General features: G+C 51.5%; 1 protein-coding gene across 5 annotated transcripts in view; it reads left to right on the top strand.

Annotated features, from left to right (window-relative positions):
- The window catches only part of Bcl11b (BAF chromatin remodeling complex subunit BCL11B), an 85819-nt gene extending 65039 nt beyond the window's left edge, over positions 1 to 20780 (top strand). For all 5 annotated transcript variants that reach the window (XM_038337603.1, XM_038337606.1, XM_038337604.1 and 2 more), the window contains one exon: positions 18769 to 20780. In XM_038337603.1, coding sequence (XP_038193531.1) covers positions 18769 to 20780 — 2012 coding nt within the window. The remainder of the gene's footprint in view (positions 1 to 18768) is intronic.
- The last annotated feature ends 1457 nt before the right edge of the window (positions 20781 to 22237 follow it).

The following is a 22237-nucleotide window of genomic DNA, read 5'->3' on the forward strand; positions in this document are numbered from 1 at the left end:
CTCATTTTCTTTATTAGGTGAACTATGGATATTAGAGAGAGAGAGAGAAAATGACATTTCTGCCGTGAATTCAAAGCGTGGGACCCTGCTTTGCATAGTAGCTTCTGCTGATTGGCAGGAGGGGCCACTGGGTCTCTAGCCTCCAGGGTGGCGCGTGGTACTTGCCGGGTCCCTGATGCTGTATGTCCTCTGCTCAGGGACTCTTTTTCTTCCCACATACCTGCTCCTTGCTTCTGACTCCGTGTCACCAGCTTTCCATCTAGAATGTGCTCTAAATTAGGTGGCCGTGAGCAGAGGCTGGGTTGTGTACCCATGGACTCAAGGACCAGGGAGGCAAAAGAGCAGGCCCATGGCTCCTGGCTCTGGTTTCGGGTCTCGGTTCTTCCAGCCGTGAACAACAACAAAGTGACGGGAATTGCCATGTGTAAGAGTAAATCCCCAAGGGAAGGAGAAACATTTGAGTGAAGGTCCCAGCACATAGTAGGTTCGTTTTCTTTCTACAATTTCCAGCCCGAGCCTCTGTAGCATCATGGATAGTATAGTGAGCACTCTTCTCTGAAGGTAGGAACCTGAACACCACCCCCCTTCCCAAACACCCAGCAGGTAAGCTGAGGTACCAAAGTTAGCAGAGAGTATTAGGCTTTTGGTATGTCTCCTCTGCTCTGAGATGTGTCATGGTTTCTGAGGTTGCACACCATGACTCCAGAGAACTCCATTTACTTGTAAGTCCCCCTCCAGACCCCTTCAGAGCCTGCCATCTTACCGGGCACACACATACACTCTGACTAGGTGTCATCCTTCCAGCCATGGTGAGGATGGGTGCTGACCTGTTGTCACTGCTGGGGCCCAGCATGGTCAGGAAAGGGAGGGGCTCCTGCAGAGTGAGAGCTGTTTTGGAAAGACAGTGTCCTGGGCCTATGTCTGCCAGCTCTTTGGGAGCTAGCTGTTTGGAGAGGAAGGACAAGGAGCTGCCACTCACACAATGGGTCAGCCCACCTGGTGCTGACAGGGAGGTTGAGGTGTTTAAATGTTGTCCCTGCCCTGCTTTTTAAGACCCAGCAGAGATATTCGCAGCCAATAGCCATCATGCAAAGAGCACAGCCATGCTTGCTCGGTTGTGTAGAGGAACTTGGGAACCTTTCGTCCCCCTGGTTGCCTGGTTACAAGATCATCTGTCACGTGTTCCCAGAGACGGGGGGACTTGGCTGGGGAGATGTGGCAGGCGATGGGGGGCACTGGGAGATAGTGTCTGCTGTGGGAATCAATGAGTACCTTCGATCATATCACATCCCATTTATATTACACTGGACAGCCCCACTGCCCAGCTGCCCTCTCAAAGCCTCGGACCGCTGGGGCTTTTTTGATGCATGAATGAAGACTGGGAAGTGGGCCAGGACTTGGCTCCTGGGCTTCTTCATCATTTATTAGCTTCTAGTTTTAATTGTTTCTCGACTTCTTTCCAGATATTTATCTAGGAAGAATTGTCAGTTCTTGCTGCCTGGTGTGGATGCACGGGGCGGGTGCTGACTGCAGAATTTTAACAGGCTCTTCTGGGTGGTGGGTAGGAGAGCATCTCAGATGAGTCCAGCAGGAATTGCTTGAGTACCTACTATGTGTGGTGTGGTGATGGGATTGTGGGGTGAGCAGGGCAATCTCCTGCCCATAAGAGTCTCCTTGGGGGTGCAGACAAAGGGATGGTATTCATGTCGTGTTTCATGTGCTTCAGCGCCAGAAGTCCTGGGACAGGAGTGAACTGTGTGGCCTCAGGAAGATTGCTTTATGTCTTGGGGCTTTGGATTCTCAGACAGTAATCCAGAGTGGCTGAATCTCACTTGGAATTGCTAAAGGCATTCAGAACTGCTCAGCAAGCCTCAGGAGGACAGGATATTGTTGAGGGTGTTGAGCCCAGAGAAGTATCCTGGGATAGAGTGGAACCAGGTTAGGATGCCAAGAGTGCGTTTGTCCTTTGAGTTCTAGTCCACTGTGGGAGGCGGAAGAATGATGGAATGTATCACAGAGGAAGCCAGGGGAGTGTTGGGGAGTTGCTGTGGGTCAGAGTTGACCGCGGTGGGTACCTGGGGTGGGTTTGCTGGACAGTACTTGGAAGTGTATGTCAGGGAGCATAGGCTGGCTCACTCAGCACACTTCAGAGAGCATCACCTTCAGGAGACATAGGTCCTTCTTCACCGGGGCAGTAGCCTGGGATCTCAGACTTGGACATCAGAGGCTCTGAGCCAAGGCCAGCTAGGGTGGGAAGAGTGGGGTGCTATCCTTCCAGATGTCCTTCCTCTGTCAATGGGGCTTTGTGGGAAAATACTCTGTACTCTTGTGCCCTGGCTCTGCCGCACCCCTTGGGAGCCATGGTAAGATGGGATTGCCATGTGAACATGATGAGATGCCCGTCCTCATGTCTGGCTATTAGCTTCCTCCTTGGGCTGTTGCCATGGACGGCAGTATGCCCCTTGATTAAAGGCTGGCTCTTGAATGCATCCTCCAGGCCTGGACCTGGCTGCCTCCTTCCCTTCCCCTGGAACTAACCCCCCAGAAACCCTTTGAATCTCTTTTTTTTTCTCCAGGGCTCTTTTATAGACAGGGAATCTCACACCCAGGGACAGACTGTGAGAAGTTAGGTGCCTTGCCCATTCACTTAACTGTGGTGTTAAATTCTTTGCCTGAGCATGTAGGTCACGTGAACTGGGGTTCTGAGAGGCTCAGAGCGCAGATGTAGGATGATGGCATGCTGACCACACCTGGGCCTCTTCCTGGTGATACTGTCACCATCCTGTACCTCCAGACCAGTACAGGAGAACTAGAGGGTCAAGCCTGGATCTAGCCCTAGGCTGAGCCTCCATAGAAGGAAGGCAAGTCCTTGGGCATCCTTCTTCTCTACCATGTTTGGGAGAACCACCATGAGCCCCAGATTCATCACGGGTCAGGCATTACTCAGCTTTCACAAACCCCCCATCTTTTTGAGAACTGTCAGATTCAGATTTCCAGTTTGCTTTGGGGCCATGTTGATGGGCAGAGACCATCCTGCATTCCAGTGCATGAAGCTCCATCATCCTGGTCTGAAGCTCCATCAACCTGCCTCAGGACCAATGAGTCTGGAAACATAAAGAAATATTTCTGGCGATGAAGGGAAAGGGGGTGAAATGGTTTGCCCACCGACTTCAGGAACAGCCTGTTCAAATCCATCCTGGCTTGAGAGACAGAGCCTTTCTGGAACTCGAACCCAGATTATTGAAAATAAAATAGTCCCCAGCAGTGAGCATGGGATGCCCCAATTACACTCTTCTCCCAGGGACTAACTAGAACTTCTGCTCGCAGTAGGCTCTGAGGACTTTTGTGTGCCCTGTTGTCCTTACACCTTGGACACTTATTCCAATTGTCCCCGGCTTGGCCACAGTCATTTACTTTACATCTGTGGAAGGGAAGTATTTTTGCAGCGTTTAAGTGGATTGGGGGAGGTTGCCCCTCTGCTGCCGGAATCTGAGTTCCCTGGCGCATTGTGCCAAGTGGTAGTTATTATTCCCCCAGAATAATGTCCTTTTTTTTTTTTTCACTTGCTTTTAACATTCTGCCCTTGGCATCTGTTCCAGGCATTGTGGACGAACGGAGACTGTGTTCTGACAATGGGTTAAAGCAAGCTCTTATTGAAAAGCATTCTCTACTTAATTACGTTTCCTTCTTCTGGAAGCTATTTTAATTTTTTTTTATAATCACATGTTAATTGTGTATTAGCGGGGCCTTTCTGATTAGTTGAAAACATAATGAAACCTTTGTAAACAACACAGAGAGAGAAAGAAAGGGGAATGTGTGAAACAGAGCCGGTAGTTACGAGCCAGCTCCGAGAGGCCCAAATAGCTACATTTCTTGATGCTGTGGAACTGGAAATTGTACCTGCAAGTCCTCCTTTGAATGGCAGCTCCCAGTTGCAGGGCCAAGTGGCACGACCAGATCTGTGATGGAGAGGAATTTGCTCACAAGTAGTTGTGAGATGGGACCTTGTAGCCTTGTCTTGTTGGTTTGCATTCATTCATTCATTCATTCACTCACTCATTCATTCATTTACTCACCACTTAATCATTCACCCAGCCAATCACTAATTTGCTCACACATTCCTTATTCACTTAGTCACTCATTCATTCACTCACAATCACTTACTCATTTACTCTTTGGAGTCTTGCCTTTTAGGGACTGTGTCTGCAGAGCTCTGACCAGACGTAACCCCCTTACATTTCTTTTCTGGCATCTTTCCTACATCTTCAGCACAGGTATTAGTCACATAGTCACATCGTGGTTGAGGAGACTAGAGCTTACTCATTCAAATGCAGCTAAGGCAAGAAATCTGGAGAGCCAGGTCTGTCCACCCTGTGTGATTGGAAACACTGGCATCCGTCGGGGTAGCGGGATGGTGTAAGGAGCCAGCAAGGGTGGGCCTGTGTGTCTGTGTGTGTGTGTGTGTGTGTGTGTGTGTGTGTAGGGAAATGAGAGTTAGCATGTGGCTATTGCCAGAAAGTAGTTTACTGGCATTGTTTTGTTTTCCGCTTTTAATGGGAGCCTTGTTTCTGGACTGAAGGCCCCAGCCTAAGTCCCTGTTGTGGTGAGCCAGCCCCAGAGCCCTGCTCTGTTCCCCATTTGAAGGGCTGGGCTCACGGGCGTTTTGCAGTTCCCAGGCTGTTATTAGGGAAGCGTGGCCGGGGCGCTTCAAATGAAAGTGCTACTGTGTGTGCGAGCCAGGTTCACCGTGCGCGCTCCAAGGAAACGCTGCCAAGACAGTCTTATGAACAGGCGCCAAGCAAAACACGCGCGCTCCGTCCAGAGGAGCCAGCTCACTTCTGCAAATAGAGGAAAAATTGACTTTCTGATTTGGAGTGTTTTTACAACTAAGAAGAATCACTTCAGTGATTGTTCTAAAAATAGCCCAGAAGCGGCACACTCTGGAAGGCCCCACGATGGTGAGCGTCCCTTAATTGTGCTTTTTATGTAATCTCTCTAGATCATTTTTTTTTTAAAATCACTTATGCTTGCGTGGTCATCCCCCACCTCCCCATATGTAACACAGAAACGCCAGAGTGGTCTACGCAGCAGAAACTATATTTTTATCTCTTCGACTTCAGGAAGTGTATTTGGGTTTTCGTCTCATGCATCAGCCGCTGCAAGGCTCGCAGCTGAGCTGCCAAATCTAGGACATCCTTTGCTGCCCTGCCCTGCCCTGCCCTGGTGGCCGCTGAGCTCTGGATGCTTGGTGGCAGGCTGCGGGACAGGGTCTCTGCCTGCTTTTACTTTTCAAACTACCACCCCCTTTCCAAGGCATGGGGGCTTCAAGGCTGCCATCAGCTCTGAGATTTGTCAACCATAGAGAGATGATGTGATCTCTTTCACCCTGTCTTCTGCTTGCTGTCCATTCTAACCTCTCCTTCCCTTCTCTCTCTCTTCACCCCCTACTCTCACTTTTTTTCCTGAAGTCTTTTCTGGTAGATGGACAGCAGGTGGGGTGAGGGGGAATCTAGAAGCTCAAGAGTCCAGCCCAGGACTGCTCCCACCCCTGGGCTGGACAGTGGGGTTGGGGCACACTACGTGTGTAGGAGGAATGGTTTGTGCATCATCATGGCCTTCCAGGCCTTTGCCCAAGAGATGCCAGAAGCTTCCCTCCATTCCTTCTAGATGTGACAATCAAAATGTCTCCAGACAAAGGCCCCTAGAAGGGGTGAAATTGAGAACCAGTGGTCCAGCCTGTTTTCCAAGACTAGAAAATGGCCCAGGAATGTGAAGATTCATTTTGTTTTATGTTGCAAAATAACAACAGGAAGGAATCTAAGACCTTAGAAATGGAGATTGAATTCCACTGTCAAATTTTACCCCAAAGCACGTTTTAATGCTACGTGATTGGCTGGGATTTAAGGGTGACTTTGATGTTTCCCATGCAGGCAGCAGGGGTCCCAGGTGGCTAGCTAGCTGTCCCAGACACCACCTAAAGAACTCGTGTGGTCAGGTAGGCCAGACACCTGAACCTCCAAGTAATCAAGCTGTTTTTTTCCTATAGTCTTCCCCATTCTGAGCCCCTAAGACAATGCTGGGAGATATTTATTTATTTATTTATTTATTTGTTTGTTTGTTTGTTTGTTTGTTTATTTTTTTTTTGAGACAAAGTCCCTTTAACCCAGGCTACCTTTGTACTTACTATGTAGTCCAAGCTGGTCTTTAACTCAGAGTAGCTCTTTTGCCTCCCAAGTGCTGGGATTATGGTTATGAGCCAGCACCTGGCTCTGACAGTTGTCTTGGTGAAAGAGTCTTTTTAGGAATTTTCTGGTGACTATGGAATGTTCTCTGGGACTTGCTTAGTTTTGCCATCTTCCCTCCTCCCTCCCCACTTCCCTCCTTTCTTGGAGGTCCTTCGCTCCCTCTGCCCCCCCATCCTTAGGACTCAGTCTGCTCCTAGGCAAATGCCTGCTCTAATGACCCGTGCTCTAACCATTTCCAATAATCATGTTCTATGGCTTTAAATTAACTTATCATTGTGAGGTTCTATAGAGCCAGGTGTCAGGTGTCACTGCCTATCAGCAGACTCATCTTCAAGAAATCTAGAATTGGGTGGTCAATGGGTTTTGTGCCCAGCTTTTTTGGAATGCCATGTGGTTACACAAGAGTGATTTCCTGGGCCCAGCCAAAACTCTGGCTTTCTCTCACAGCTCTCAGCCAGCTGGCCAGGCAGCCAGCCTTGAGGCTCTACAGACATGTGGAATTCGCAGGACCCCTCCTCTCTCGGGGTCTGAGCTTCATGGTTTCCTGTTCTGATAGAGCATCCAGGTCCAGGGACCTTCTAGCTCCAGACCTTACAGTTCTGGGCTATGCTTCCCCAGCCCTACCCCTTCCAACCTCCACCGTCTTTGTCACTGGGCCAGCTCTCCTGGCTGCCTGTGCGTTCTTCCTTCTGTCCTAGAGTGGTGGGCAAGATGCTGAAAGGACCAGTTGGTCCAGCTGGTGTGGGTCACAGGCTGTGGCTGGACCAGGATGCTAGGCCATGCGGTCACCATGCTAGGGCTGTTGGTGTTTGAAGGATATGTTGTAAGCATAGTATAACCACTGTTTGATGTTCATGTCTTTCCTTGTCAGTGTCCGTGTGTCCGTGGATCCGTGTGTCCGTGTCCGTGTCCGTGTGTGTGTGTGTGTGTGTGGTGCCACCCCATATTCCTCGGTTTTCTGTGTGAACGTGTGCTTAACTTCTGTCTTCCACGGTGGCGATGTTGGCCTGCATCCGAGTCCTCTGATTTCCTAATCGTTCATCTGGGCACCCGGAAACTCCAGTGCTGGAGGGCCGGCCGTGCCTGGTGAGGATGACCACAGCCCGGCTGCCGGCAGAGGGCTGGAGGAAGCTTGGCACGGTGGTGGAGGGAAAGCTGTGCAGCAGAGCCGCAGGTTTTTCATATGGAAATGTGAAATAATGGGGTGATTAAATAGAGCTGTATATTAAAGTACATCTGACATCAGAATTACCATAATGTGCTGTAGCCTTAGGCTGAGTACTTTATTTGCCATCTGCGTCGGCCCAAAATCCCCCGGGGAAGCGCTAAAATATTCTGAATAAACTCAGCTCCAGTTCTTATTGAGAGTAAAATACCATTTGTGGCACGTCGTATTGATTCGTCTTAATTGTGGTGCAAAAAAGAGCAGTCACTGCCTGATGACTTTTGTGCTTGGTGACAAGCTGGCTGGAGTTACTCTTACAGTGTAGTTGGTTAACCTGGGTAGACTGGCGGCTGGGACCAGGTGGGCACCTAGGCCCGCAGCGAAGAGCCACACCGCCACCACTGTCCCCGCCCCGGGCTGTGGGCACAGCTGGGGTTCTCTGCTAACCTCTCCTGGGGGAATGGGAACATGGAGGAAGGGGGCCAGAGGGAATTCATACATGTCCCGTGTTGGGCTCCTTCTTGCACCTAGGCTGCCTTCTCCTCAGCCACACAGCAGCCCTGACACCAGCTCTGCGGAAGAAGAGCCTTTTGGCTCAGCTTCCATCTGGGGTCAGAGAGACACGCTGCATACCGAAGGAAACAAAATGGAGAAAGGGGGGGCACCTACCCAGGCTAACCCGACTCTAGCTGGTCCCTGCTTAGTGGCTGTGGAATGTGGTGTGTACCTCAACCCTTGGGGGAGGAGCGGGGGTGGGGTGGGAGTGGGGGTGGTGGTGCTTACGAAATGCATTAAAGATAAGAATCATCGGGGGTAAGCACTCTGATGCACGTGGCACTCCCCCCATTCATAAGGTCCAGTTTTTACCCTATAATTGCCTATCATTATACACAATTTAAATATTCAAACATTCTCCACAAACCCTGGGCTAGCATGTTTTTATTACAAATTCAGAACAAGGGAATAACCTTTAACTTCAGAGACAAATGAGACAAATTTACAAGTGCGGATCTGCTGTTTTCTTGTGCTTTATCAATCCCCGCGGACCGGAACACTTTCGCTATAACACCACTCAGAACAATATACATATATTACGACTTGTTTGTAGTGTGTCGGTAATGAGTCCCCTCTGCATTAGCTAACCTATATAACTCGGCGTTGAGGCTCTCCATAACGTCAATTATCTCCTCAGAGCTAAACGTACACTCCATTAAAACGAGATTTACTGCCCTGGTCATACTTCTTGGGGTAGAAAGTGGAAATTTTTGTGGGTGTAAGGAAAGGGAGGAAGGATGGAAGGAAGGAAGCCATGACACATGAGCTCCTATGTCACCTTAGGAGGGAAGGACATCCACTGGGCGAGGGTCAGCTGCCGTGAGGGATTACGGGGTGCACACGTGGGTGTCCCCACACACACCTGCAGTGACTCCCTGCCTTTTCTGTTTGTTTCCTGAATTCATTGCCTTTTGGCCATTAAAGTGATAAGTATGGTTTACCAGTTTCTGGCACATTCTCTATGCAGCCCCTGCTGCAGAGCTCTTGAAAGACCCTCCCTGGGTGGGATGGCACACTGCTCAGATGAATTTGCCCATCAGCTCCTCGGATCTCACAGGAAGGGGCTGAGGGTAGCACGGTTGGTGAAACTCTTGCTTGCAAGCCTGAGGACCTGCCTTCGATCCCTAGAGCCTATGTTTTAGAAAGCCAAGTCAAACATGGCGCCATGAACCTGCAATCTCAGGGCTGGGGAGGCCAAGACAGGCCTGGAACTCTCTAACCAGCTAGTCCAGTCTGAATAAACTGCAGGCCAGTGAGAGGACCCGTCGCAAAACAAAACAGAACAGATGCAAGATGGACGGCTCCGGAGGAGTAGCATCCTAGGTGGCCTCCACACACACACACACACACACACACACACACACACACACGCACGCACGCTTCAGCCACCTCCTTCCGACACACATGCACTTGTCCACACAAGATCACACACACTGAGAGACAGTCCCACTGAAGGAGTGTTGGCATGGTTCAGAGACGCCTATAAAATGCAGATTTCAAGGGATCTGCGTCCCGTGCCTTGTGCATCCTGCCCTCCGCAGTCTTCATGTCTGCGACAAACACCAGTGTTTTCGCACCTCCTCCGTTGGTCGGATGTGCCTCTTCATCAGAGATCTCTCTTTGTTTTGGAGCTTGGGTGGCTGTTTCCCGAGCCTGACATCGCGCACCTGGTCTGACCACAAAGTTGAACGGTTTAAGTATAGACTGTTTTGGGACATAGGGGTGCATGGTGCCTGCAGCTGACGTTCTGCTCTGCCTAGCCTAGACCACACTGGTCCTGAAGGTGTGGATTCCGGGTCCTCAGCTGTCCAATGAAAGGTTTTCTGGGATAATCGACCTGTTTGAGAGACGGATAGAGAGCCCCCTCCTACATTAGACGTCTTCGGAGATTGGCTCCACGTTGCGTTTCTGTTGTTGCCTTCACAATCAGGAAGGTAGAGGGGCATCCAGTTGGAAACTGTCCAAGGGCTTCAGCAGCATCTTTGCTATAGTGCGGTTCTGTTAGACAAGGCAGTTCTTGACTGTGAAGGCCTTGCATATGGGCTTGGAAAGAAATTATTTTTCTTTTTTACTTTCACCGTTTTCACTGAGATTTTTAGAAGCTGGAGTTGACTCTATTATCTGGCTGAGTTTCTTTTCTGTTTGCTTGCATGCATTTTCAGTCTCTCCTCAGATGGGCTCCAAACCTTTCTCGAATTTCACCTCCCGTGTTTCCTCTCTTTGTATCAAAGCTACCATCTCCATCTCCTGTTTTCCTCTGTCGGCCTGTCCTTCCTCTCTTGTCTAAAGTCAACGTTAGGGTGTCCTCAGAGGGTCTTCTCTGGGGCTCCCAAGCTGCAGGACTCATTCTTTATTAGGGACGAGTGGCTTGAACGCTTGCTGGGAATCCCATAAGCACCAAGCAAGGTCTTGCTGGACTGTATCTCCATGGAAGCAGCCCATGTGCGGATGCTCGGGGATCCTGGCTCACCTTTATACTTCTGCAGAGTGCAGAGGGAGCAAGAGGGAAGGACCAGCACAAGGATAAAGGGTGCTGGGAACATAGGTGCAGTTTCTGGGTTTCCAGAAATAGTGCCACCTTAGATACGGAACTCCTGGGAACAGACGGATTCTTCACATTTGGTATTTAGTGTGGTTTGGGAGGCTGAGTGGGTGGGTGGGGCCAGTCCTGCGTCCATGGCTCTGGAATGTAAAACTTCTGGATTCTGTGGGGTAGCTGTGGCATCTCCCACTTCCCTCTCATTCTCCAGCAGGCTGCGTTGTGTCCTCCACCATGGCTGCCTGTCCCCACAAAGTCTACCTTGCAGGCCCATCTCCCTCACCTCAGCACCTCTGGTCCTCTCGGGCCTGGCTTGGTTATCGCCTCCAGCCCCACCCCCAATCTCTCTGCGTCCTCTCTCAGTGTCTCTGAGGTCCTTTAACAGCTTCAGCTCAGCCTGACTGTCTTCTGGGTCTGAAGCTTCACTGGCCGCTATGCCCATACCCCAGTCTGTGGCCTCCTGGAAGGGAGGGGAGCGAGAGTCACATTTCCAGTAAGACTTGGCTGTTGTGTCAACCGTGTGGCAGTTGGTTTGCCACTGTGGTGAGAATGGTGAGTACGGAGCTTTTTCTCCCAGGGTGTGTTAACACCTGGTAGATGAAGCCACATGGTCATCTCTGCACTGGTTCCACGCAGGGGAAGAGAGCAAGATTCTCTCAATGGCATACCGTTTTCTTCTTGCCCCTTTTCTTGCACTTCAGCCCTCACTACTCGGCTTCCCTGCCTGCCCAGCTGTCTGGTGATCCCTGGCATAGGTGAAATGACTACATTGAGTAGTCCAGACCCCCTTCAGGACCGGTGACCGTAGAGTTGGCACTGAATAAAGACCCGGAGCGAACCCAGGTCAGACAGATCTGAGTTCGAATTCAGCTTTCCAGTTAACAAGCTGTAAGATTGTAGGGCCCGTTGACCTGTGGTGAGGTTTGATTTCTTTTTTTCTAAGGAGTTTGGGTCAAAACTCTTCTTCTTTGTGTGATGATTCCTGATTCTGAGATAGCAAGGCTGAGGTCAGAGAATGCTGATCCAACACGGTGACCAGCATGAAGTGGGCCTGACTGTGAGGAATCACAGTTCGGAACAGAAGACAGATACTCCGTGAAACCTGGTGGTGACGCTTTCTGTTGCACAAACCTTGGGAAAACACACAGAATATGGTGGCTGGTGTAGGCTGTGACTTTTCTCCTGAGTTGCCTGCTGTGTACTGTACCCAGGAAGTACAGGGTAGAGGACCCTGTCCTGGCAGTTGACTACAATAAACAACTCCAGCAAGGCTTCCCCTTTCCTAATGAGAACCCTGAACCTCCCTGATTGATGTCCATCAACCTGACTGCACGCAAATCTGAAGGAGCTCTGTTTGCAAAGACTAAGGAAATGTCCCAGGCTGCAGCGAATTGCAGGGCCACAGGGCGCAGACACTAAATCACCCCTATGATGGTCACCACTATGGGGGTTGCAGTCCAGCACTCAACTTGGAACCCACCCACAAGATGGAGTCTAAATAGATAGTCCAAAGCCAGCCATGCGCCTGCATTGCCTTTGTTTTCTTCTGTACGTGGTCACAGTGTGCAGTTATTATGGGAGTGTAGGGCAGAAGCCAGTGCAATGCAGATTCTATAGCCCCCAATACAGTCAAACCCATGGATCTTCTGTTAGTACCCTGAAATTTCCCCCAGTACCACTCATACAACCCTGTGTTTGTGTGTGTGCATGCACACATGTGCACGCTCGTGTGTGTGGGTGCGTATGTGTTAGAGGCCAGAGGATAACCTCAAATATTATTTACTTCTCAAACTTTCTTGACAAGCCTAGAAACTGCCAACCTGGGTAGGCTAACTGGTGAATGGACGTCTGGGAGCCTCCAGACTCTGCTTCCCCACACTGGGATTCCTAACATGCCTCACTGAGCCTGGATATTTTGTTAGACATGCTTTCTGGGACTTGAACTCCGATCTTTGGAGGCAAGCACTTTCCTGACTGAGCCATTTCCCCAGTTCCAGCACTCGGACTTTTCATGAAATAGTTACAAGGTAACCTCCAGCTCCCCTGGACTGAGAGCTGCGTGTAGTTAGCTCCCCTGGACTGAGAGCTGTGTGTTTCTAGCTGCCGGAGGAGTACCAAGCACACACAGGGTGACCCGCCCATCATTGAGTGAAAGGTCTATGCTTGACTGTTTTCAGCCCTGCTCAGTCTGGTTCCCACTGCTCAAGCTCTTGTGTGCCAGGACCCACAGGCAGCAGAGAGGCCCAGGCTCCCTGTGTTTGCTCAAGGCTGTCTGAAGCACAGGCCAAAGAAGATTCCAATAGATAGCTGGATCTGTCTGTTCCACTGAGGCCATCACAAAGTGTCAGCGATCATACATAACCCCACCCCCACAGCCGCCATCACAGCTACCATGCCGTCACACCCTGCTTGTGGGTCACTTGTGGATCTACTCCATTCTCCGGAGCCAATCAGCTGAACGCATTTACCATAATTATAGCCTAAAGCAACATCTCTTGGCTTTTCTTATTTGCACATAAGCTGGGATGGAAGACATAGGGGCCCTGTTCCCACCCTAGGTTCCCGAGCTCTGGACACGTCTCTCTTGAGCAGTTTTTATCAGGACAGTATCTCCCTGCCACTTGCCAGCTGTGGGACAGCAGGCAGGTCCCTTTATCTCTTCCAGTCCTCAGTTTTGTCGTCTGTGAAATAGCACGGATGGCAGGTTGTGCCTTCTGAGCTGGGAGAGTGTTGTGTGAGGCCCCTGGTGTTCTCAGCTCATCCCTGGCTCTCGGAATAGCTTTCCTGCTGTCTACGGCTCCCTCGGTCATTTCTCCACTCCGCTTTCCACCTCCCAGGACTGAGGGCTGATTGAGCGACTTGGCAACCGGCAGGATGCGCTTCATGCATGCTAGGCCAGCGTGCTACCCTCGGAGAACACCTCTAGACAGGGTTTCTCAGTCACGATGGAGCCAATCCTGGAACTCACTCTGTAGACCAGGATGGCCTTGAACTCACAGAGATCTTCCTGCCTCTTGCCTCCTGAGTGCTGGGATTAGAGGTGTGTGCTATCACCACCCAGCCGGGAGGCAGTTTTTAAATGAACATGGGGCCTATATGTCACCTGAATAATGGTTGTACTTACTGCCCTCGGGAAGCTGTGGAGACAGCACTCTTAACAATTGTTGTTGTTGGTAGGTGATGAGGTTAAACCGGCCTTCTGCTTGGGTACTGGGTGTGGACGATCATTGAGAGGCATCCAGGGGTAAAACTTCATGCCCCACATTCAGCCATTTTAGTGCCATGTGGTCCCTTCCCTAAGCCCCCAGTAGCACGTGCTCCCAGTAGGCTCTCTGACTCTGAAAAATGGCTCTGCTCGTCCAGCTTAGGATGAAAGTAGCCCTAACGGCGGCTGTCCAAGGACAATCAGTGCCCCTCCCTGAGACAGCACTGTTATTGTGAAACTGACCTCTACACGTACGGAAGGGTTGACAGACCCTGTGATTGGCAGGTTCTGCACGGAGGCCACTAGGGTCCTGTACAGGGCTTGGGAAGATGGTGAGGGTGTGGCCCTGCCACTTCCTGGCTGTGTCTTCGATTCTTTAAACTGCGTGTCCTCATGATCTAGTGTGCTTATGATCCTCACCTAGCTTCCCTCAGAGGCGGGATGGCATGAGCCGAGGCAGTGGAAATGCCAAACTGCCGTGCGGTCCTGTGGCCCAGTGAGGGGTCCAGGAGGCCCGGGCCAGTTCTCCTGTGTGGACAGAAGTACTCTTCGACATCTGTAGACTTCTCTCTGGAGTTGCTATTTTTAAGTCAAGCTGCATTGCAGTTCATCCAGGCCTTATTACCAACAGTTAAACCAAAAGGCGTCCCCGAAACACCCATAACCACATACAAGGATGGATGACGAAACCCAAAATGTATGCCTACTGCCACATCTATACAGCAACACACAGTTTACAGAGGCAGGAAGGACCTCACCGCCTTCCGCGCCCCCCTCCCCCCCCCCCCCCCCCCCCCCCCCCCCCCCCCCCCCGCTCCCCAGGAGGCAGGTATACTTTTTCTGTTTTAGTACCTGGGAATCAAGACTCAAAGAAGTGATATCATTTGTTTGGTAGACCCGTTAGGGAGCAAAGCACACATGTTCAGTGATGCTTCCGAGTGTGGGGGCCTCTGGTCAGCACAGATCTGGGGTAAGAGTCCTGCATTTGAAAATGATAAGACAGCCTCTTGGTAGCTGCAAGAACAAAGAAGGTTTTGTGTGTGTGCTTTCCAGATCTATGAAAATAAGGAGGAAGGAAGGACAGACACGGCGGGGCCCGGGTTCTGGGTTGCTCTGTGTGGTTTAGTGAGGCAAATGCAGCTGGCATTTCTAGATCTGTAGGCCAGGACTGATGCTTCTGAAGTAATCTGGACCCAGCGCTTGGGATCTCTAGCAGCAGCCACAACAGCTGTATGAAGCCAGAGGACCCTGTCCAGTTCCTTAGCAAAGCAGCCACCCCCTACTGTACGACATCCAGAACACCTGTGGGCAGGTAGCTGTGAGCTTGAGAGGAGAGGACCGTGAGAGAAAGTTCTGTATGAGCCGAGGCCAGCCCTGAGTCAGAGCAGCTTGCTGTCTAAGGCTCTCCTGTCACGTCTAAAAGTCAGCCGTACGTGCGTGTGCAGCATCTAGAACATACTTACTCAGTTCTCGAAGAGAGAGATCTTCCAAGTGGCTCGTCAAAGCCTCTCTGACATGGTTCCGTTCTTACAAGTGAGCAGCCTTGTGCTCAGGGCTATTTCTAGGCAAGAGAGAGCCATGAGGTCATCATATGGAAACGAACATTTTTATTTTAAAAAAAGAAGGGGGTGGCTGGGAAGAGAGTTGTCTAGGGAGGACCTTCAAATGCTGGGAGACTTTTTTTCCTCCTTCAGGTACTGGGGAGGCTGCTGCCTACAGTGAATCTTGGAGTTCTATGGAGTGACATTTAGGGGTTCTGATAAAGATAACTCTCACCCTGGGGTGACAAACGGCCCTAAGATCTGACTTGACAAGCAAGCAGCCCTCTTTCTCCCCACAGTTAGCTATAGAGGTGACATCCACCCCTACATACCTTCAAGAGGTGTCTGAGTTTTGGAACATGCGGGCATGTGATCAGTTATTTTGGCTACCTATTCGGCTTTGAGCTTCTGTATTTGTTGGCTAGCCCATTGCTTGACTGGTATCCTTAGAACAATCTAGAAAATGTGTGGCCACCAGATAAAGAGGCAGGAAGTGCTTCACAGCTACTTGAGGAAATGGAGACACTGAGAAGCAATGGGGCCCAGCTTAAGAACACTCTAGACCTCAGCAGCCATGTGCCATAAATCCGTTACTTAGAGTGACTGGGGCCCAGAGAAGGCTACAGAAACAACTGTGACCTCCTAGGACATGGTATTTCATTTGTGTTAGTAGCTCCAAAGTGTCTGAAGGGGGCTTGTATTTACCGCCTTATGAAACACACACACACACACACACACACACACACACACACACACACACACACACACACATGGTGTGAGAAGAAGTCTAAACCTGTCTTCTGGCCAGCTCCGTCTGAGCTGTCTGAGGTAGGGCATCCTGTCCCTGAAGCACATTAGCATGGCAGGGGTGGGGGTTGTCAGGACTTTGGGAGGCACTGCTCCTCTGTTAGTTGAAGGAAGGCCCTGATCGTGAGCATCTTGGCTGCCCAGGTCTTGTGACACTCCGTTAAGACTGAAGACTCCCTTTCGGGGTCCTGTGTGGATTACAGACCCATCTAGACAGGCTGGGACATCTGGAGAGGGCAATCACCTCTGCTTTCCCTGATTGGTTTTTTGTTTTTCTGCTACTTTGTTTCGCTGGAGGGGCTGGGGCTGAGGATTATTTATAGGAGTTCCTGTCCGCTAGGCCAGCACTCTGTGCGCTGTATCCTCTGTGCTCCTGGCGCAGTTTACAAAGCTGGGGTGAGGCCTGGAGAGGTGGCTTTCTGCAAAGGCGTGCCACATAGGTATGAGAACCGAAATCCAGTCCCTAGAATACACATACAAAGCAAGGGGTGGAGTCATTCAGTCATATTCTCAGTGCTGGGGAGGTGGGCAGAGGAGGATCTCTGGGGCATACTGGCCAGCTGGTCTAGCCTAGTCTGTGAGCTGAGCCCCAGGTCCCCATGTGAGACCCTGTCTCAAAAAAGCTAAGATGGTACTTGGTGAGGAACGACACCCAAAGCTGTCCTCTAGCCTCCACAAGCATGTATATGCATATGCACACTTCTCTGCACACAGGAATACACATATACAGCAGAATGACGCTGGACTTTAGGGTTCTTTTATTCCCCTCCTCTCTGCTTTATTTCCTCCCACGCCAAACCCACAGATACACTATCAGGGGATTGTGGAATAATCCCTGCCTTGCAAAAGCATGCCTCTGATTCCAGTGCTGCTTGCTCTGGGCCTGCCGATGCCATGGTCCGAGGGAATCTCAGTCCTGCCCACGATGGCATAGTACTTTTCTGTGGGCCGTGGAGGCCTGACTTAGGTACACATTGGAAACTGAGGCCGAGTCAGAGTTCAGAACGTAGATACCCAGCAAGGGATACAGCCAACTAGGAAATGTAATTAGCTTGTGGAAGTGGAAGTGTTATCTACCCAGGGTTATAGAAGTCCCTGGATAGGCTGAGGTAAGCAAAGATGGGGGCTTGTCAGGTTCATTCCTGCGGCACTGTCTGCTGCAGGGTGTGGTAACTGTTCATGTTTGGCTTTGCTGGGGAGTTTGAAACTCTTGACTTGGTGTCTTTTTGATACAGGCAAGTTTAAACAGAGGAGAGGGGCTTTTCGAGACTGAGGTTGCCATACTTTGTGCCAGGTCTGGAATGAGAGGCCTATTCTTACCCCCTCTGAGCCGCTGCATCCGATGAAGGCAGACAGGCCTGTCCATGCCTGTCTTACTCATCCAAAGCATTAGGGAGGTTTTGGCAGGCAGAATGTGGCCTCACATCGAGGTCAACCACTCCAGACAGAAGGTCCAGCCTCCATCTTACGACTGCCCCGGTTGCTGACGTGTGTGTGGTATTTTGGCTTGGGGCCACTAGTGTCCACTAGCATTTGTTACTGATGTCACCCGAGCCACTTGTAACAAGTCAACACGTGTGGCTGTCCGTCCTGACTGCTGTCACATTTGGCGACCTCCTTTCATTCCTTTGTCTTCTGGCGGAAGACATCAAACCACTCTTTTAGGCTGGAGCCCCATCCCCCACCTTCTGCTCTCCTCAGGGACTGCAGAGCTGATTTCCACACTGTGGGTGTGTGTGAGGCCATAGGTAAAGGGTGGCTTTCACAGAGCAGCAGACTTCTGAACTGCGTTAGTCTTGCTTCACATATCTGGGTTTCTATTGGACAGTGTTTCCTGCACAGATACTGGCCCATGACACAGAAATTTCCTGTGGCTAAGATCTCAAATGTAGGCAAGGTATCATGGCGCTATCTGGATGTCTGTCTCTAGCAGCGCTGGGAATTGAATGTAAGGCCTCATCCATACATTTTACCACAGAGCTTCATAGTGATTTCTGTTTTTTAAAAAATTAAGTTTGCAAAGCAATGGAGTCAGTAGTCCCCAAGGGGAGGATAAGGTGGAGTTTTTTTCCCCCACAGGAGACTTTTGATGACGTGTATACTCTCCTGCGTGCATCAGTGGAGGGTGGGGATATCCGCATTTACTATGTGAGGCCTTCTACCTCCTTTTCACCCAGCAATGAATTATGAGGGTGGGGTCTACATGTCAACAGTGACTGAGTCGAAAATCCTGGTCTAGATGGTGCAGGGGTAAGGTTTATTACCTTGGCTGTCTTTTACATAATATAACCATTGTCATTCCCTCCCCTCTGGTCCCCAAAATGATGAAAATATGAACACTTTTAAGGGGAGCAAAGCCAGGCCTATTGAATGCAAGCTACTCCCTGGTGACCTGGGGCCTGCTCATAGATCCTGTTGTCCCTTGCTGTCTGGGTAGACTCAGTGAGGCCTGTCCACTCCTAGGCTGAAAAAGTGATCCCCTGGAGTCCCAGGGCCTTCTCATATATCCCATTGTTCCCTGCCGTCTGGGTGGTCATAGTGAGGCCTGTCTACCCCTCTGCTGCATGAACGACTCCAAGGCTTTTCTGGATCTGTTCATAGATCTTGTCCTCAGCTGTGTGTGCCAAGGCAGTGAGGCCTGTCCACCCTGTGGCTACCCCAGCTTCCCGGAAGCTGCTCACGCACTGCTTTTCTCCTTTGTGTTTCCCCAGGTAAAGATGAGCCTTCCAGCTACATTTGCACAACATGCAAGCAGCCCTTCAACAGCGCCTGGTTTCTGCTGCAGCATGCACAGAACACGCACGGCTTTCGCATCTACCTGGAGCCCGGGCCGGCCAGCAGCTCGCTCACGCCCAGGCTCACCATCCCGCCTCCGCTGGGGCCGGAGGCCGTAGCGCAGTCCCCACTCATGAATTTTCTTGGGGACAGCAACCCCTTCAACCTGCTGCGCATGACGGGCCCCATTCTGCGGGACCACCCCGGCTTCGGCGAGGGCCGCCTGCCAGGTACGCCGCCGCTCTTCAGCCCACCGCCGCGCCATCACCTGGACCCACACCGCCTCAGTGCAGAGGAGATGGGGCTCGTGGCCCAGCACCCCAGTGCCTTCGACCGAGTCATGCGCCTGAACCCCATGGCCATAGACTCTCCTGCCATGGACTTCTCGCGGCGGCTGCGAGAACTGGCTGGCAACAGCTCCACGCCGCCACCTGTGTCCCCAGGCCGTGGCAACCCTATGCACCGGCTGCTGAACCCTTTCCAGCCCAGCCCCAAGTCCCCGTTTCTCAGCACGCCACCGCTGCCACCCATGCCCGCGGGCACGCCGCCACCACAGCCGCCCGCCAAGAGCAAGTCGTGTGAGTTCTGCGGCAAGACCTTCAAATTCCAGAGCAATCTCATCGTGCACCGGCGCAGCCACACGGGCGAGAAGCCCTACAAGTGCCAGCTGTGCGACCATGCGTGCTCGCAGGCGAGCAAGCTCAAGCGCCACATGAAGACGCACATGCACAAGGCGGGTTCGCTGGCCGGCCGCTCTGACGACGGACTGTCGGCTGCCAGCTCCCCAGAGCCAGGCACCAGCGAGCTGCCTGGCGACCTCAAAGCGGCCGATGGCGACTTCCGTCACCACGAGAGCGACCCATCACTGGGCCCCGAGCCTGAGGACGACGAGGACGAGGAGGAGGAAGAAGAGGAACTGCTGCTGGAGAATGAGAGCCGGCCTGAGTCAAGCTTCAGCATGGACTCAGAGCTGGGCCGTGGCCGTGAAAACGGGGGCGGCGTGCCCGGTGTGGCAGGTGCTGGTGCCGCAGCCGCGGCGCTGGCGGATGAGAAAGCGCTGGCACTGGGCAAAGTGATGGAGGACGCGGGGCTGGGCGCTCTGCCACAGTATGGGGAGAAGCGTGGCGCCTTCCTGAAGCGAGCAGGTGATTCGGGTGATACGGGTGCCGGTGGCTGCGGGGACGCAGGTGCACCGGGTGCGGTGAACGGGCGTGGTGGGGCCTTTGCACCAGGCGCAGAGCCCTTTCCTGCTCTCTTCCCACGCAAGCCTGCACCATTGCCCAGCCCTGGGCTTGGTGGCCCTGCGCTACACGCGGCCAAGCGCATCAAGGTGGAGAAGGACCTGGAGTTACCGCCCGCTGCGCTCATCCCATCCGAGAACGTGTACTCACAGTGGCTCGTGGGCTACGCCGCTTCACGCCATTTCATGAAGGACCCGTTCCTGGGTTTCACGGACGCGCGCCAGTCACCTTTCGCCACATCGTCTGAGCACTCGTCCGAGAACGGTAGCCTGCGCTTCTCCACGCCGCCGGGGGACCTGCTGGATGGTGGGCTATCGGGGCGCAGCGGCACAGCGAGTGGGGGCAGCACGCCTCACCTGGGTGGCCCGGGTCCTGGGCGGCCGAGCTCCAAGGAGGGCCGCCGCAGCGACACGTGTGAGTACTGCGGCAAGGTCTTCAAGAACTGTAGCAACCTGACGGTGCACCGGAGGAGCCACACCGGAGAGCGGCCTTACAAGTGCGAGCTGTGCAACTACGCGTGTGCGCAGAGCAGCAAGCTCACGCGCCACATGAAGACGCATGGGCAGATCGGCAAGGAGGTGTACCGCTGCGACATCTGCCAGATGCCCTTCAGCGTCTACAGCACCCTGGAGAAACACATGAAAAAGTGGCACGGTGAACACTTGCTGACTAATGATGTCAAAATCGAGCAGGCCGAGAGGAGCTAAGCGCGTGTGCAGGGGGGCACCGCGTGCGTCTGTACAGCTTGACCATTGCCAATCATGGCCAATGGGACCCGTGACCGGACTGGCCTCTGTGTCCCCAGGGCCCAGGGAGGCGGCAGTCCAACCTAACCTGTGTCTGCGAAGTCCTATGGAAACCTGAGGGTTGATTAAGGCAGTAAAAATTAAAAAAAAAAAAATTGTGGAGCCTTTTAACTGTGCAATAATTTCTGTATTTATTGGGTTTTGTAATTTTTTGGCATGTATGTGCAGGTACTTATTATTATTATTATTTCTCTTTAAATTCCTTTAAAAGATTTTGTTGGGTATCCATCCCTTCATTTTTTAATAACCCAGTAGTAGTTTGAGCAATGACTCGCAAGTGATGTAGAGGGAAGCTATCTTTTAAATTATAATTTTTGTGTGTGGGGGGGGTGCTGCTTTTTTGAAATTTAAGCTAAGCATGTGTAATTTCTTGTCAAGAAGCCAACACTTAAATGACTTTTAAAGTTGTTTGCCTTTTCATCATTTACTTTTGTCCTGAAATTTAAAAAAAAAAAAAGTGGCATGTGGGTTTTTTTTTTTTTTTTCCGGGGAGGGGGTGACTTTCAAAAACTTTTTTTTCTGGGAGGTGGATGTACAGCGGATTACAATCTTTAACATTGTAGCACTTTGTTTTAGCATCTGATTGGAGACTTAGCACTGATGTCCTCCTGAATCGCAGAGATCTTCTCTGTGTGCAATTCAACTTTCATGTTAGGAAGGAAAACTTGGAGGGAGGGGTGTGTGGCAAGCGAGCTTCTCCCGCCCACTCGGGGCCGAGAAACTTCCCCAGGTGGCTCTAAGAACAGCCCCAGCCTCTTGCAATTGTGTGTTACCAGGAGATACTGTCCTTCTCTGGGGGAACTGAGCATATCTCTGCCCTTTGCTGTAGATTTGGCTGTATAAAATGGGCTGAGGGTGCCTACTGGGTAGACGGTGGTGGCCTGCAGTGGCAGGAAGCCACTAACAATGTTCTTTTAGGCTTCTCTCTCTTTCACTCCCCAGCCTACAAATCCCAGATGTCCATTGCTACAGTGGTTGGTAATTGGCCGTGTCCCAAGCAGACAGCTGACCCTGATGTTCTAGGGGAGTTACCTCCAGGGTCCCTCGGCTAGTGCTGGCAGCACTGTTGGGCAGGGGAAACTTGCCTGTTGGTTTCTTGCTGGAGGAGCTGGGAGGAGTACCATCCCAGTGCCCCACGCTGCTTCCATTTTTGATTTTTGTTTTTCCTTCCTCCAATTAGTTGGGACATCCTATACATTGGACTTGTTCGGATTTGATGTTTGAATTCTGTTGACCCGCACTTTAAAGCTTTTGTTTGCATTTAAATTAAATGGCTTCTAAACAAGAAATTGCAGCATATTCTTGTCTTTGGCCCAGAGGTGGGTTAAACTGTAAGGGACAGCTGAGATTGAGTGTCA

This window comes from Arvicola amphibius, chromosome 7 (assembly GCF_903992535.2).
Source record: "Arvicola amphibius chromosome 7, mArvAmp1.2, whole genome shotgun sequence".
In the NCBI taxonomy this organism is placed as follows: domain Eukaryota; kingdom Metazoa; phylum Chordata; class Mammalia; order Rodentia; family Cricetidae; genus Arvicola; species Arvicola amphibius.